At 43.5% G+C, this 14,469-nt stretch overlaps 2 protein-coding genes across 4 annotated transcripts in view; one reads left to right on the forward strand and one right to left on the reverse strand.

Moving 5' to 3' along the window:
* The window catches only part of zbtb46 (zinc finger and BTB domain containing 46), a 61,206-nt gene extending 59,155 nt beyond the window's left edge, over positions 1 to 2,051 (forward strand). For both annotated transcript variants that reach the window (XM_030117841.1, XM_030117840.1), the window contains 2 exons: positions 282 to 457; positions 1,324 to 2,051. In XM_030117841.1, coding sequence (XP_029973701.1) covers positions 282 to 457; positions 1,324 to 1,764 — 617 coding nt within the window. In that variant the 3' untranslated portion in view covers positions 1,765 to 2,051. The remainder of the gene's footprint in view (positions 1 to 281; positions 458 to 1,323) is intronic.
* Positions 2,052 to 8,350: 6,299 nt separating this feature from the next.
* Positions 8,351 to 14,469, reverse strand: part of slc2a4rg (SLC2A4 regulator) — a 32,812-nt gene continuing 26,693 nt past the window's right edge. For both annotated transcript variants that reach the window (XM_030117857.1, XM_030117856.1), the window contains 2 exons: positions 12,931 to 13,058; positions 8,351 to 10,931 (listed from right to left, as the gene is read on the reverse strand). In XM_030117857.1, the coding sequence (XP_029973717.1) occupies positions 10,820 to 10,931; positions 12,931 to 13,058 (240 nt within the window). In that variant the 3' untranslated portion in view covers positions 8,351 to 10,819. The remainder of the gene's footprint in view (positions 10,932 to 12,930; positions 13,059 to 14,469) is intronic.

The following is a 14,469-nucleotide window of genomic DNA, read 5'->3' on the forward strand; positions in this document are numbered from 1 at the left end:
AGACCTTCCAGAGCGACAGACTGACTGTTGTGCCATGTGTTTATAGTATCTCTTTGCCTTTATTGCTTTAGTATGGAGGAAGAGCTGTTGCCAGGGCAACTGTAGCTTTGACTGGGATTGGGGTGGCCATGGGAATTGATGGTACATTTCTAGACCATGCCGCTAATTAAATGTAATAACTGAAAAGTGACGTCTCGGTTTATTTAAACAGGCTTCATTCAGCTCTAATCTTTTTTTTTCCTTTTTTTTTCCCTCCCTCTTCTCCTTGTCTGTCCTTACAGTGAACGACTTCACAGTGATCCGTAAAAAGTTCAAGTGCCCCTACTGCAGCTTCTCCGCTATGCACCAGTGCATCCTAAAGAGGCACATGCGCTCCCACACCGGCGAGAGGCCCTACCCCTGTGAAATCTGCGGCAAGAAGTTCACCAGGAGGGAGCACATGAAGAGGCACACGCTGGTGAGTGCGGCTGGCACTGAGAGTGAATTAAAACATACGAGAGATAAATCGATGAGGAGCGTACGTTCCTTTCCCTCATTCAGGCCTTTCTTAACATTTTACTCGTAGTTTTATTATTATAGTGACACGCGGATGATTTCCTCATCAAGCTGCCTGATAATTGGGAGAAAAATGTTCCATGATCTGCAAGTAGCAGCTGATCTCTGTACGCCTGCTGAAGATCATGTAGTGGGAACTGACAGACTGTAAAAGATGCTTCCCATATTGAAAAACGCAGCTCGTCACTTTCAATAACTTCACATGTCCAATGTGGTGTAAAGATGTTTATCTCAGCCTGTTTGAGTGAATCTGTCATTATTTAATCCTTTCTAACTGTGAATACTGAGAAGAAATAAAATGGATTAATAAACTAACAACAGTCGAACTGGAACAGCTCACTGACGTGTAAACAGCAGCAGAGAGTGTTTTTCAAAAGCGTCACAGGTACGGCGACTGCAGGCCGATGGAATAACGCTGACAATCTGACAGCTTTCGTGGAGTCGAACCAGGAGTAACAAGGCGCTCCTGAAACAGGAGTTGAGCGATATAGTCACTAAAACTAAAACCTGAACTCAGAAGGTGGCTACCGTGGTTAACATTTCATAATGTCAAACACTTCCTAATGAATAGCTGCCCAAAAAGAGGCGTAAAGATTAGGTGTTGCTTTATCTCACATTACTCTGGATCGATTTTCACACACGTCTGAACCCTGAGTTTCCCACAATTCTTTAAAAATGTGAAGATGTATGTTGAATTGTGCTTTTTTTGTTCTGTTGAATTCAGAAGTATTCACAGTGAAACAACCGCGACGTGTTTCCGTCCCGCAGGTCCACAGCAAGGACAAGAAGTACGTCTGCAAGGTGTGCAGCCGAGTCTTCATGTCGGCGGCCAGCGTGGGAATCAAACACGGCTCCCGCCGCCACGGCGTCTGCGCCGACTGCTCTGGCCGGGGCATGGCGGCGCTGCTGGACCACAACGGGGAGGTGGGCGGCGACATCTCCCCGGAGGAGGAGCTGTACCCGGGCGACCGCTTCCACGACGACCAGGCGGAGTGCGACGGCGACGCGGAGGGGGAGGAGGAGATGATGGCGGAGGCGGACGGCGAGATGCTGGGGGAAGGGGAGGAGGAAGGCGGGAAGTGGAAGGACTCAGGGATGAGCGCCGAGGCGCACGGAGCGCTGGACAATGAGAAGGAGGAGAGCGACTCCTCGGCGCAGGAGGGCGAGCAGCAGAACGGCAGCGAGAGGGACTTCGCCTGGATCTCGTAGGATCCGCCCGGACCGATCCGCTTTCGACCCATCCCAAGATCTGCTGTGATCTCAGGCAGAATCCTCTGCTCTCTTTACCCGTCGTCCCTCGGTGGGCGGGCCTTCCTCTCAGTGGAAATGCTGTAGGGTGACGCGCGACAATGATCTTAGACACACACATACACACACGCACGCACACACACACTTACGCTACTCTCAAACTTGACTGCCATAGTCGAAGACGAGCGATGAGGAGATGGCTCAAGTGCGAGGCTTTTTTCTGCTTACCTCCTTTACTTCTGATGCAGTGTTTTGTGTTTCTTTTTTTCTCGAGGGTTCAGGCCAGAGTCCAGTAGTTCTTTTCTACTCTGTCACGACAGGAATCAGCGAGGACTCTGCCAAGGACGCGGCCGACGCTAGACTGCAACTTTGTAATGTTTGCCATCACAATCACCATGGAAACCAAGGATCGCTGACAAGTGTTTGGGGAGGGGGGGGGGGAATAAAAAGCCAGGAGGGGGGTTGGTGGGGGGTGGGGTGGGGGTAGGGGGGGGTGTCTTGGTCCCTCCTCGGTTGTACCGCTCCTGGTGGAGAGTGAAGGAGAGTGGAAGCTGTGTGTGTCCGCGGGGCGGGCGGCCCCCCCCCGACCCCCGGCACGCTGCTGATGCAGAGTCCTACTGCCACAGACTTGCACTTTAATGACAACTGACTCCTATCAAAGCCCTGAACCCGTGGTTTACATTTTTGATCCGATCTTTACTTACCTAAACAACTCGGTGACCGCACCTACCTTTAAGGATATACTTTATGTCCTCTTGACTGTTATCATGATATAGAAATCACTGAATCTTTGTGCAGATTGCTGTTTATATAGCCTTTGCCTTTTCAGTGGGGTCCGGAAAAAGGAAAAAAAAAAAAAAAAAAAAGAACACAAACCTTTTCTTCATTTAAGTTTTACCGCCTGGTAACTAAATCTGTCGGTCCATTCCAACGAATACTGGAGATTTTGACAAAAATGTACATAATTTCAAAAGCGGTAATGAAGGCTGTGCGAGACAGAGAGACCGAAAGATGCGTTTGCAGAGTTTTGAAAACGTCCTCGCACACTCCGCGCGCACACTTCTCTGCCTCCCCCGTCTGAAACAAACCAACTCAAGCACACAACAGATCCGTATGAGCGACGCTCCCGACTCTCTCCGTCTCTCTGTCTCCACCGCACTGGAGGCTGTGATAATAGGACCTGAGAGCAAAGCCTCTCGCACCCAAGGAGGAGCTGCCTTTCTCTCAAAACCTGTTTTCTTTTGTTTGGTCTTTCCTTTGTTTTCCTTTTCTTTGGTCATTTAATTCCAGTTTCTGGAGACAGAATATGCAGCCTCTTTCCATGGCTAATATTTCCTTTTGGTGAGACACTTTCTCCGGCTTTGTTGTTGCTTAAAAGAAAAGAGGATCAAAATTGTGCTTGAAATTCAGAGTTTGATATTTGTAGAGTGTTAATATTAATTTGCTTTGTTTAACAGTTATTTATTGAAAAGACCCGTTTGTGGATTCCTAATTTTTGAGAAGTCATTCCCTCGTCCATGTGTGTGTGCGTGTGCGGGTGTGTGTGTGTGTGTGTGTGTGTGTGTGTGTGTGTGTGTGTGTGTGTGAGAGAGAGAACTCTAGTCTATGTTGATTTCTTAAGATTATTTCCATGTTTTTTGGCAAAGTTATCGACAATTCAAGTGAGACAGATGACATGATTATTATTATGAATATCAGAACTATGATTACTGTTGTTGATGTTACTTATTAATTATTATTATTATTATTATTAAGTGCTGGATGCTAAGCTTTATTGTGCGTTCTTTTTTTGATATTTTATATCTTGTATAAGAAAAAAAAAAAGCTTTTATACTTTGCCTTGTTGTGGACAGCAAGCCATGGGGCTTTTATCAACCTTTTATTGTGCCAGTTTACGCTTTTTCTGTCGTATTTGCTTTTTTTCTTTTCCTTTCTTTTCCTTTTTTTAAACCAAGGGGGGGAAAACACATTCACTGTCAAACTTCTCTGTTAGATATTGATTGAAACATATATTCCGCACACGCTTTTTGCATCACTAATGTACACTAAATTGATAATTATCAAAACCAAAAACAATCTCGTACTTTGTATAACATGAAGTGCTTTTGTTTCACAGTCCGTGTGTGCAGGTGCTTTTGGATTTATTGTTGTGGTAAAACGGTTTTGTTGTTGGGTTGTTTTTATTTTCGTCACCATTTGTCACACCGTTTTTTGGGAAACACACACACATGAAAAAAGAGAAAAAAAGAAAAAGAAGTGCACATGTTATGGTATTATTGTGAATATGAAGGGCTGTGTGAAAGGACCAGCTAGCTTTTTAAAGACTGCATCTCAAAACCAAGCTGAGTTTGTTTTATTTTATTTTATTTCATTTTTTTTTTTTTCGGTCTGGTTTCTACTGCCTCCCCCTCAAACAATCACGTAGAAATGCAGCGTGCAGACAAAGCGTTCCTCTCACTGTTGTTGTCTGTGTGCTGTGCTTCTATACATTTCCTCTTTTTTTTGGCATGAAGGGAAAGCGAGTGCTGCAGCAGTAACTCTGGGAAACATTTGCTGGTCACACATCAGGCCTCGGCTCATGCCATGGACTGCACTTCCCATCAGCCCCTGCTGAGAAACTTAACCCTCGGTGCGATTTGTGATGCTTTCTGTGTGTCCGTCTTGATTTTATTTGTACTATTTATTGTGTTTTCGTTCTGTTTGACCCACTTATCAAATGGTTGTACTTTTCTGGGGTATAAAAAAAAAAACAAAAGAAGCTGAAAGACAATGGGGTATAAATTTTTATGAATGTCAAAGGTGGGTGTGGAAGGAGCCAATGATCAGTGACAAATCTCTGTCCTGTGGTGCTGATGCAGCCACTGAGAGACATCTGGATGTATGCGTGACTCCCCGGCCCCGCGCCCTTCTCACAACCTGTACTGTACGTCTTCTTCCTCATTCTGGGTTGTGCTTCAGGAAAATGTCCGCCATCAACCCCTCAATATGTGCCTCAATGACATTTCACCTGCGTGCGTGCGAGAGTGCGTGTTTCCAAGAGATGAATGAGTATTTGTATCAGTGGGGAGAGATTACTGAGATGTGACTGATCAGATTAGAGGTGCAAAATGCTTTCTTTTTTTTTTTTGGGTTTTCTTTTTCTTTTTTTTTTGGAGGAATTAACCTTCAAAGAGACAAATCATGATGGGCCACTTAAGATTCTCCTTCCCGCCGTGTGTTGATGACCTTTTGTGCCCTGATTCTGTGGTCTTAACTGCATGCCTGTGTTCATTTTGTCATACCAAAGCGACATCTTCGGCATCTGCACACAACTGTCTCATTCCACACGATGCAAAACTGGAACTGTTTGCTCTATTGCAGATGAATATGGGTATTCTTAGACGTGTACAAATTGCAATCCTCATTTAGCCTGTATAGCTTGATTCACACGTGCAAATCATGAAGCCATAGATATGGGTATATCTATATTATACTATATTTCAAAATTGGCGCTTTTTACTTTAGATTTTGTTCTTCTACTAAGAGTGATGTGTGTATACCTTCATATATATGAATTTATATTACTATTATATATTATTTATTTTCTCTCAAGTTTCAGAGGGTCTTTGATTTGTAAAAGGTCGCACATGAAGCTTGAGGTTTGTTTATTTTCTTTGGGAATATTGTTCAATATGATACCGACTTTATATTGATTATGATCATAATCCTGTGTTTGTAACAAAATGTGCTAAATAATCAAAAAAACCCTGTCCTGTTTTTACACCTGTTTTGTTTTTGGGCAGACTTTAAGTGCTCTTGTGCGGATATTTCTTGGGTTGATAGTACTGATCACAAGACGTTTTTACAGTCAACCATGAGCCTCCTGTTTTTGATGTTGGGATTAAGCCTCGCCGGCCGTCCGAGCCTCTTTCTAACTTCATGTTTAGTGGAAGAATTAGCTTGACTATTATTTGCAAAAACCAATCAGTCTCAATAAATTTTGAAATTGCTGCTGTAAAGAAGTGACCAGTGTGTGGCTGTGGCTTTTGTTGGAGCGCTGGTGTCGGACCAGCTTGTGTCCACAAGGGGGAGACAAAGAGCAGGAGCAGAATTTAATTCAGTCGGTTCTTATTCGTTTTTATACAAACAAACAAACAAAAAAAACGACTTGTGGCGCACTTCTTCCATTCATTTTTATTTTCTTTCTGTCACATTACATCACATTGATCACATTATCAGCATCAGACATGGTCATCCATCTTTCCAAGCACTAGTCGTAGGCCTGACATTCACACAAATACTCCTTGAGTGCACCACTCCTCAGAAAGTGCTTCCTCCGTGTGCGTGGGCCTGCTGAAGAAGACCAGAGGCCGAACCCACACACATCGGAGGAATCTTACCCTCCAGCGAAGACCCGAAGCTGACGTCATGTTTCCCACGAAACGCTGCGTGTGTGTGAGTGTGTGTTTTCAGCCTCTTTACATTTCGAGGAGAGCACATCACATCAGCCTTGGGTTGTTGGATACTGAGAGGGGACATCGAACACATATAACCCTTCAGTGTTGTATCTCCAAACAAACAAACAACAAAGGAGAAAAAAAAAAAAGGTAAGAAAAAAAGAAAGAGCGATGCTAGACATGCAAAACAACCTCAAATTCAAGCAGACAATCAATCAATCAATGAGGAAAAAATGCAAAGGGTCTTATTTTTACACCAGCCGAGTGTAAGGCTCAGTAAAAACACAACAGGAGAGGAAGAAGAAGAAGAAATGGTCATCAAATGTGAGACGTGACAGACGATAATAGCACAGAAGAAGAAGAAGCAGAAAACTGAGTGGAGCTGCCATTGCAATGCATTACAATTGATTTGGAAGGAGATCTGTTGGCTTCGCTGCTGCCGATTTTACACACAAAACTGACATTCAAGATGAGCAGCACACCAAATTTGACATATTTGGAAACATAAACAAAGGCTTTCTTTTTTTTTTCTGATGCACATTTCAAGGGTTATTTTAGCTTAATATACTGGGTAAAGGCTTGGGTGGGACCACGGTAAAGCTGGAGAGAGTGAGAGGAGGAAACGGAAAAAGGGACGAGGAGACGGAGGGAGACGAGCGGAAGACACCGAGAGCGTGCTGTCTGTTGGAATGTGCAGGACAGGATGGGAGACCGTCCGGGCCCAAGGTCATCCTGCCGAACATCAACGTGACGCCACAACCACAAACGACATCCACGATGAGCACACAGAACGGGGGGGAGAGGAAAGGGGGGTGGGGGGCGGGGGGTGGGGGTTGGCAGGGTGAGAGGAGCCCAGACGTCACCCACAAGGCAAGTCCGTCCTTGTTCCATCGTAAAGCGTCTCATTGCACAAAAGTAGGAGTAGGAAAGCAATACTGCATGGTTGGGTTATTTTCTACGGAGAAGCAGAGTGGCGACAGCTGTCTGTGGGTGTTAAAACTTGGATACCAAAATGAGCATGAACTACAGGTTCACTACAGGCAGTACAAACTAACCAGCAACTATCACAACAACAACAACAACAACAAAAAAAGACTTTACTTTTTTGTAGGTTTTACATTCAACAGGTTTTGTTTTTCTCCCCTTTGCCTTTAAGCTACAATATACACTGAATCTGTTCACTAGAGCTTCTCAATCGAAGGAACAGATTCTGAGCAACGGTACTGTAAAAAAAAAAAAAAGTTTCCTTTTCATATAACAGAGATACAATAACAAACAAAACAACAATATATGAAAAAAGCCTTGCGGATCTCTTTATGTTGCATATGTACAAGTAAGCCCTGAAACTGAAAATCCATCTGTATCGTCACTGCGCGCCTCAGGTCTGCTTCCCTCTACTGTGGAGACGTTGATCGAACGTACACAGAGAAAACTGTACACCACATTACCCAGAGTACCCGCTGTTTCACTCACTCCGACCTCAGATGTCTCCAGAGGAGGACTTGATTGTCAGCTTAGTGCAACGCGAGGAAAAAGGTGGAGAAGCGGCTGTAAAGCTCAGGAGTCGGTCGGCTTCTGCCTTCCATCCACCGAACCGACCCCCCCCTCTCCCCCCGCTCCCCACGTGTGGAGTCCGACCGAACCGAACGGGCTGCGTCTGGCGACCACCGAGTACAGTATGTACATGCTGCCGTCTCAGCTCAGTGTAGCACGAAGAAGCGGAAGGATGTGAAGGAAGCACGAAGCCGAGCCGCGTGAGTTAAAATCCGGGCGAGAAAAAAAAACAAAAAAAAAAAAAACGGCGAAACTTGTCCGCGGAAAGTGACGGACCGCTGCTGAGTACCACTCCTCCGGAACCCGACACAGACAGCAGGATGTCCACCGCTGACCCACAGTGGGGAACCCCGGAGGTCCTGGACCTCCGTCCCTGACACCCCACTGAGTCCTCCGGGCAGTGACGATACCCCCCCCCCCCCCCCCCCCCAACACCCCCCCACCCCAACCAAACGTAATACCCTTTCACTTAAAAATGTGTGTGTACAAAACGTCCCGGTATAAAAACATGTCTTTGCGCAGTGCAGCATAGTGCAATTTCATTAGGTCAGTATACGTTTTTCTGTTTTCCTCGTCTTTTCATTGGCACTTGGTGAAGTTTGTGACAGGAAGAGTTCTGACGGGCGAGTTTATGGGGGGGGGGAGCATGGCAGAGCTGCAGGTCAAACGCAAACTCGACGCAGCGGTTCTCAAAGTGTGAAAGGTCAGGGGGTCAGACGGCCGGGTGAGAAGAGGGTTAACCTATCATTTTGGGAGGGGAGACTGAGGAGATGGTGTAGCCGTCTGTTCACACACACACACACACATATACACACACTTTGAGAACCTGGTAACGCCTGAGACGTCCGGGCGGGCAGGACGCTCCCGTGAACACACACCGGGAAAGTCTTTCTGCTCAGAGAAGAACTTCAAAAAATATTTGTTGAAGGGTTTTTCCTCATTGATTTTTTTTTTTTTTTCCAGAATCGAGGGCGTTAAAATTTGTACAGATTGTAAAATCCTTAGAGGCTAATTAATGATTTTGGAGCTACAGATTAATATCAACTTCAATTGACTCTATGGTTTGTGAGAAAAATCAACCTTCGAATCTTAAAAGGATTACATCATTAATTAAGTTACTACAAGCATACATCACTAAGGGGGGTAAATAAGAACATCAAAATGAAATCTGAGGATTTCTGAGTGAACGGAGCCGCTGAATGTTCTCGAGCTTCGGGGTTCTGCATTCACTTCCATTGTAAAGAAATCATCACTAAGTTGTCCGTCGATGTCACGAAGCGAATGACAAGTGCTTTTACCTCAAGAGTTCTCCAATTCGAGGCTGTTTACTTTTAAAGAAGTGACAGCATATATTAAAAAATACTATAAAATCTTTTTTTTTTCCTTCCTGTTTTATACCTCTATTAATAAAAAGACATTGAAAACAGGTAACAAACTTCTCTTCAAAGGGACAACGTTGGAAAATGGGCTATATAAAAAGTATCTAACTATCTAAAAACCAGCCTACGTTGTATCTAAAGCGTGGAAACTTTGGCTACTTTTTACTATTACAAATCTAGACTAAGAAGTAAGACTCCATTCTGAGAGACGATTTGAAAAAGTTGCTACACTAACTTCTGTAGAAATCAGTCACTTGATTTGAGACTAATCTTAAAATGTTACGGCGGAGTCATTTTTTTCAAGGGTTCAACTAAAACTAAAACTGAACGGAAAAAAAAAAAGAAAAGTCCTGGGAATTCAGACCAGGTTCCTACAGGTAATGCTGGTTCGAGGGAATTACTCCAAAGACGTACAAACGCCATTTTGAATCGTAGGAAATGAGCGAGAACGCCTGATTCTTTATCAGGTAGCGATTGTTGGGCTAAAATATTTAGGTTATTCACTTACTTACAAACAATTTACATCGATCCGACCGCGAGTTAAAAGTCTCAAAGGGGGGTGATATCATTCACGTATCGCTGTGGTAAACAATCTCTTTAAGAACATCAGCTGTCAGAGGAACAGAGTCTTTCTGCTTCAAACTCATAACTCAGAGAAACAAAGCGAAGAGAGAGAGAGAGAGCGAGAGAGAGAGAGACTAGATTACATGCTGTACTTTTACTGATTGCACAGTGCAACTGCTAGTTGCTTCAGCAACTCTTTGCTGAAAATAAACTTTAGAAGAAATAGATCTCCAAGCTCTCAGGCATACACTGGGGTTACAGTGACACTCCAAAAGATGACGTATTTCTTTAAGGTGCATATTGTTCGGGGAGGAGTAGAAAGAAGAAGAAGAGAGGGAAACATATTTCATGTATCTGTGTACATTGTTTTTTGGGTTTGCTTTGTTTTTTTTGGAACATCTTTTTGTACCACTTGGTGTCAGGAGATGGGTGCAGCCTGGGAGAGCTACAAGAGGCGAGGGTGGAGGAGCTGAATCTGCCTGATGGGTGAGAATGCGTCGAGACGTGCGGTCCGTGTCCGCAGAGACCGCAACGAGACCTAAACGGGGTTATTTCCTGCCTTTGGTAGCTCTAAAGTCTCTGAAGCAGTGACAGAGAGAGAAGGATATGCTACAGAGGTCTGAGCGAGCACATCTGATATTCACCCTTAAATCTTAAAAAAAAAAAAAGAAAAAAAAAGAAAAGAAAAGCCATGATCCGCCTCATGAACAGTAGCTTACATGACGCTTCTATAACAACAAAAGGGTATACCAAAAAGCTTATCTGCAGTTTTTAGAGAAGTGAAAATTTAATCAGACGCTTTAATTTGAATGCTTTTTTTTTCCTGACTCAGTCGTATAAAAAAAAAAAAGTGTCCAAACCTGCAAAAGTTCTGTTTGTTGTGATGTTTTTTTGTTTTCGTTTTTTTTGTTTTTTTTTCATTTGATTTTCTCTTTGTGTTGAGAGACGGCCCCCTGCTGGGCTGGAGGAAGCAGCACTGCGACGTGACGGGACCCCGCCCCCTCCCTCGTCTCGTCGGTGGAAGCGTCCGCCTCCGAGTGGGGGGGACGAGCTCATGGCACAGACCGGGGAACGGGGACGGGATTAGTCGGTAAATCTCTGGCAGGCTTTTTTCCAGCGGCAGGCTGTGCACCACATGTCTCTCTTCTCCATGCCGTACACCTTTCGGCACTTCTTGGCCTCCCCACGGGGTTTCCTTGGTAACAGCAGATGTGACAGCATAAGGATACACGCGCGCACACACATACGCACACACACACACACACACACATCCAGACGCCCACAAGAGCAGAAAACACAAAAACACACAAATGCAGCAAGCTCAAAGACACACATGTATCTGCACACACAACCCCAGTCAGTAAACAAGTTTAGAAACTCATTTCCTACTTTATTAGGCTCACTTGTGCAATCTGAAATAAACAAATCCAATTCCTCTTTAACAGGCGCCTTGATTTTTCTTCATGAAAGCTAAAGACATCTTCAAACTATCTCAGTAAGCAGCGAAGCTCCGGCACTGGATCACTGGATAAAGGTTGTCAAACATGTGGCTCAGCGGGCGCACCAGGGTCTGCGGCTTTGTATGAACCAAATAGGCATTTTTGTAATTTTCTAACAAATAAAATTGTCTGTGCATGCAAAAATTAAATCAAAGGTACAATTTAGATATGCTGCGTTTCCATTTCAGCTTTTGTTGCCATTTACATATTTTATTTTCTTAATTTTCAAGGTTAATATGCATATTGGCTGTTTAATTCAGCTACACTATTTACAGCTGCTGTGCATTTCCTAAAGGTTAGAGGAGGAGTTTTTTCTTCCCTTTTTTTTTTCCTGGAGGAAAAAAAAGCATGTATGAGAATTTTTTTATTAATTTGGGTTTGACTGTTTGTCCTGAATTATTTATGTTTTGGTTATTTATTTATTTATTTTCCTATTTGAATAGTTTTGGTTGTTTTATGCTCTTTAGCAATTCCGGCTATTATGGCTGTTTCAATTAATTGAGCTGTTTTTAACCCGGAAATTGCACCAATTTTTTAAAAATCAATGTAGTGTTCGAAAAAAAAAAATGCTTATTTAATTTACAAATAATTTATTACTGTAACTCCAAATGCTGACATGGGATTTGATAACAGAGACCTGGGAGACCGCAGTGGGAGCTAGCGGACCGATTTGTGAGCAAAATTAGATCAGATCTGCTCTGAGAAGGTCAAACAGCAATGAAGGACTGATTCCAGAAAAGAAATTCAAGTTAATCATTACAGACTCATAAACAAAGATTGCATTAGGTTTGTGAATGTCCTTCATTTCTAAGTTACTACGCCATAAAAATCTGAGGCTCCTGAAGCAAAATGAGTCTGGCACGCCTTCATTTGTGTCCAAATGAAAAAAAAATGAAGCGAGTCGGTATGTGAGGGAGAGCAGGAAAGCTCTGCGTGAAGAGGCTGACGATCGCACGCGACTGAAAACCAGCCTTTAAACGGCTTCTGATGTAATTCGCACAATCTTAATTATGCGCAGACATAATGACACAAATTCAGCCACAAGGTGCTGCAACAAATTAATGGCGCTCAGATAACGATCCAAACACTTCAGCATGATACTGTTAGCACAATACACTGCTCTGAATGTGATTCTGTTCAATAAATTTAGGATTTAGAAATGCAATTACCCAAATAAACCCCTTATCAGGCAAGTGACCACCCAACTCTGAGACTCCTTCTTGTTTCTTTAAAGCTAACCATAATAAGTTATTGATAAGATCAGATAACACCTTATGTTGCAGGAAACTTGTAGCTACTGTGAGTTTTTGCAGAAAAACTGTCAACTCTTTATCTCATTCACAGCTTTTTTTGAAAGTCATTCATGTCATTTTGGTTTCATTTGTTCAATGTTTGCTTGTATTGACTTGAAAATGCCACAAATGTTCACATGATCGGCCGCTTCCTGAACCTCCAACACATAAACCTACTTCACCGAGTGGTCTTCAGAGGGTTACTTCTGGTAGCTACAGCCACTCGGCCTCAATGAGCCGCTGAATGTTTTTATCTCACAAAAACACTGCGTCCTTGGGAAACGCAAAAGTAACATCTGGCCGACTCCTAATAACATCAGTGTTTGCAATGTGGATCAGACATAACTGCTTAACTATTAGAGAGCAACACACACACACACAGACACACACACACACTCAGTACCTGGCTCCTGTTGTGGATTTCGGGGCTGCTGTTATTAAAGCGTGATTCTTGGTAACAGTGGTGTGTGTGCCAGCCGCCGGCTGCCTCTTCTCACCGATGTTCACTGTTCGGATGTGAGTCACTGGACCCTGCAAAGACAGAAAGGCGCCATGAGTTTGTTGTGCCTCACCGTACCGACACAGTGGGGCTTCACAGGGAGTGTGTGTGAACTACAAGACACCAGGTGGAAAATCCCGACACACAGAACAAACCAAATGTTCACAGAAGATTGAACTGAATGAAATAGATTATTCCCGAGGCATCCGAAGAAGTTACACGCATTCAACATCAGCTTAAAGACGCACACATGTACAGATTAAAGGTTCCCCAGCAGAATCCAAGGAGGAAATACACATTTAATGATTCCTTCTGGACAAATAAATTCAATGCTCAGATATTGTACACAATGCAGTGCATGTGTACAGACCGAGATGATGGGGTTTAAAGGCTCACAGCGGCATTCTGGGAGTTTCATCAATGATATTGAAGTCTTTTTTTATGAGCTTGTTTGGTGCTTGCGGGCGTCTAATGTGTTTTAAGGTGCCTCTTCCACCCCCTCTGTGTGTCCACGAGCTGAGACTAAACTGCTTTCACACACTCAGAATATTCACTTTTCATCACATCAAATCTCCTCTATCGCATTTCAGACTGAACATTTCAATTTTTATTTAAATCCACTGTCAATTATCAGATTACACGAGTCAAACGTGGAAGACAGCGGCTTTACACTCACCAGCCGTAACATTAGGTACACCTGCTCAACTGCACATTCACACAAACATCTACTTGGAGCTTGAGGACAAGGTCACTACAGTGTAAACAGGGGGGAAAAGGTCATTTACGTGAGTGTGAAAGTGGTTGTTGGTGCCAGACAGACTTGCCTGAGCATTTCTGAGACTACCCATCCCCTGGGATTTTCTCCCACAACAGTCTTTTCCAGATAAGAAAGAAGGCAGCAGCTCTTTGTCTTGAAGATATCTTGTTGTAAGACAATAGTTGCCCTGATTTAATCTAAATAACCACTTGTTCCAGCCATTAAGTATCCATTTGTGATCAGGTAGCATGTTAGCTTATCTTATTAGATGTTACTTGTCACACTTTTTTTTTTCCAGCTGCTTTGGCTAATTGTATCCTGAGTCTCTAAACTGTGAGAACAGTCATAATATATTCAACATCACAACTCTCTGCCATGTTTGGAAAAGGTAGAAGGGCCATCTCACCCAGAGTCCCTCATCTGTGATTCCAAACTCAGTTTTTGGGGGCTGCTGCTAAAATACAAGCTGTTCTGTGGTGAGATGATGAAGGTGCAACATCTGTGCAAAAACAGGAAACTCGGGCTACGATTCACACAGCCTCACCAAAAAGACACAACAGCAAAAATGTAGCAAGTTATGGTTTTTATGGGGAGCCTGGGGGGCTCTAACTTTTGCCTGTCATCTCTCTTGTTTGTCGTGTCGGATAAAGAGAACAAGATTCACAGCGTTTGGTAGGAATCAAGTC

Source organism: Salarias fasciatus, chromosome 20 (assembly GCF_902148845.1).
Source record: "Salarias fasciatus chromosome 20, fSalaFa1.1, whole genome shotgun sequence".
NCBI lineage: Eukaryota > Metazoa > Chordata > Actinopteri > Blenniiformes > Blenniidae > Salarias > Salarias fasciatus.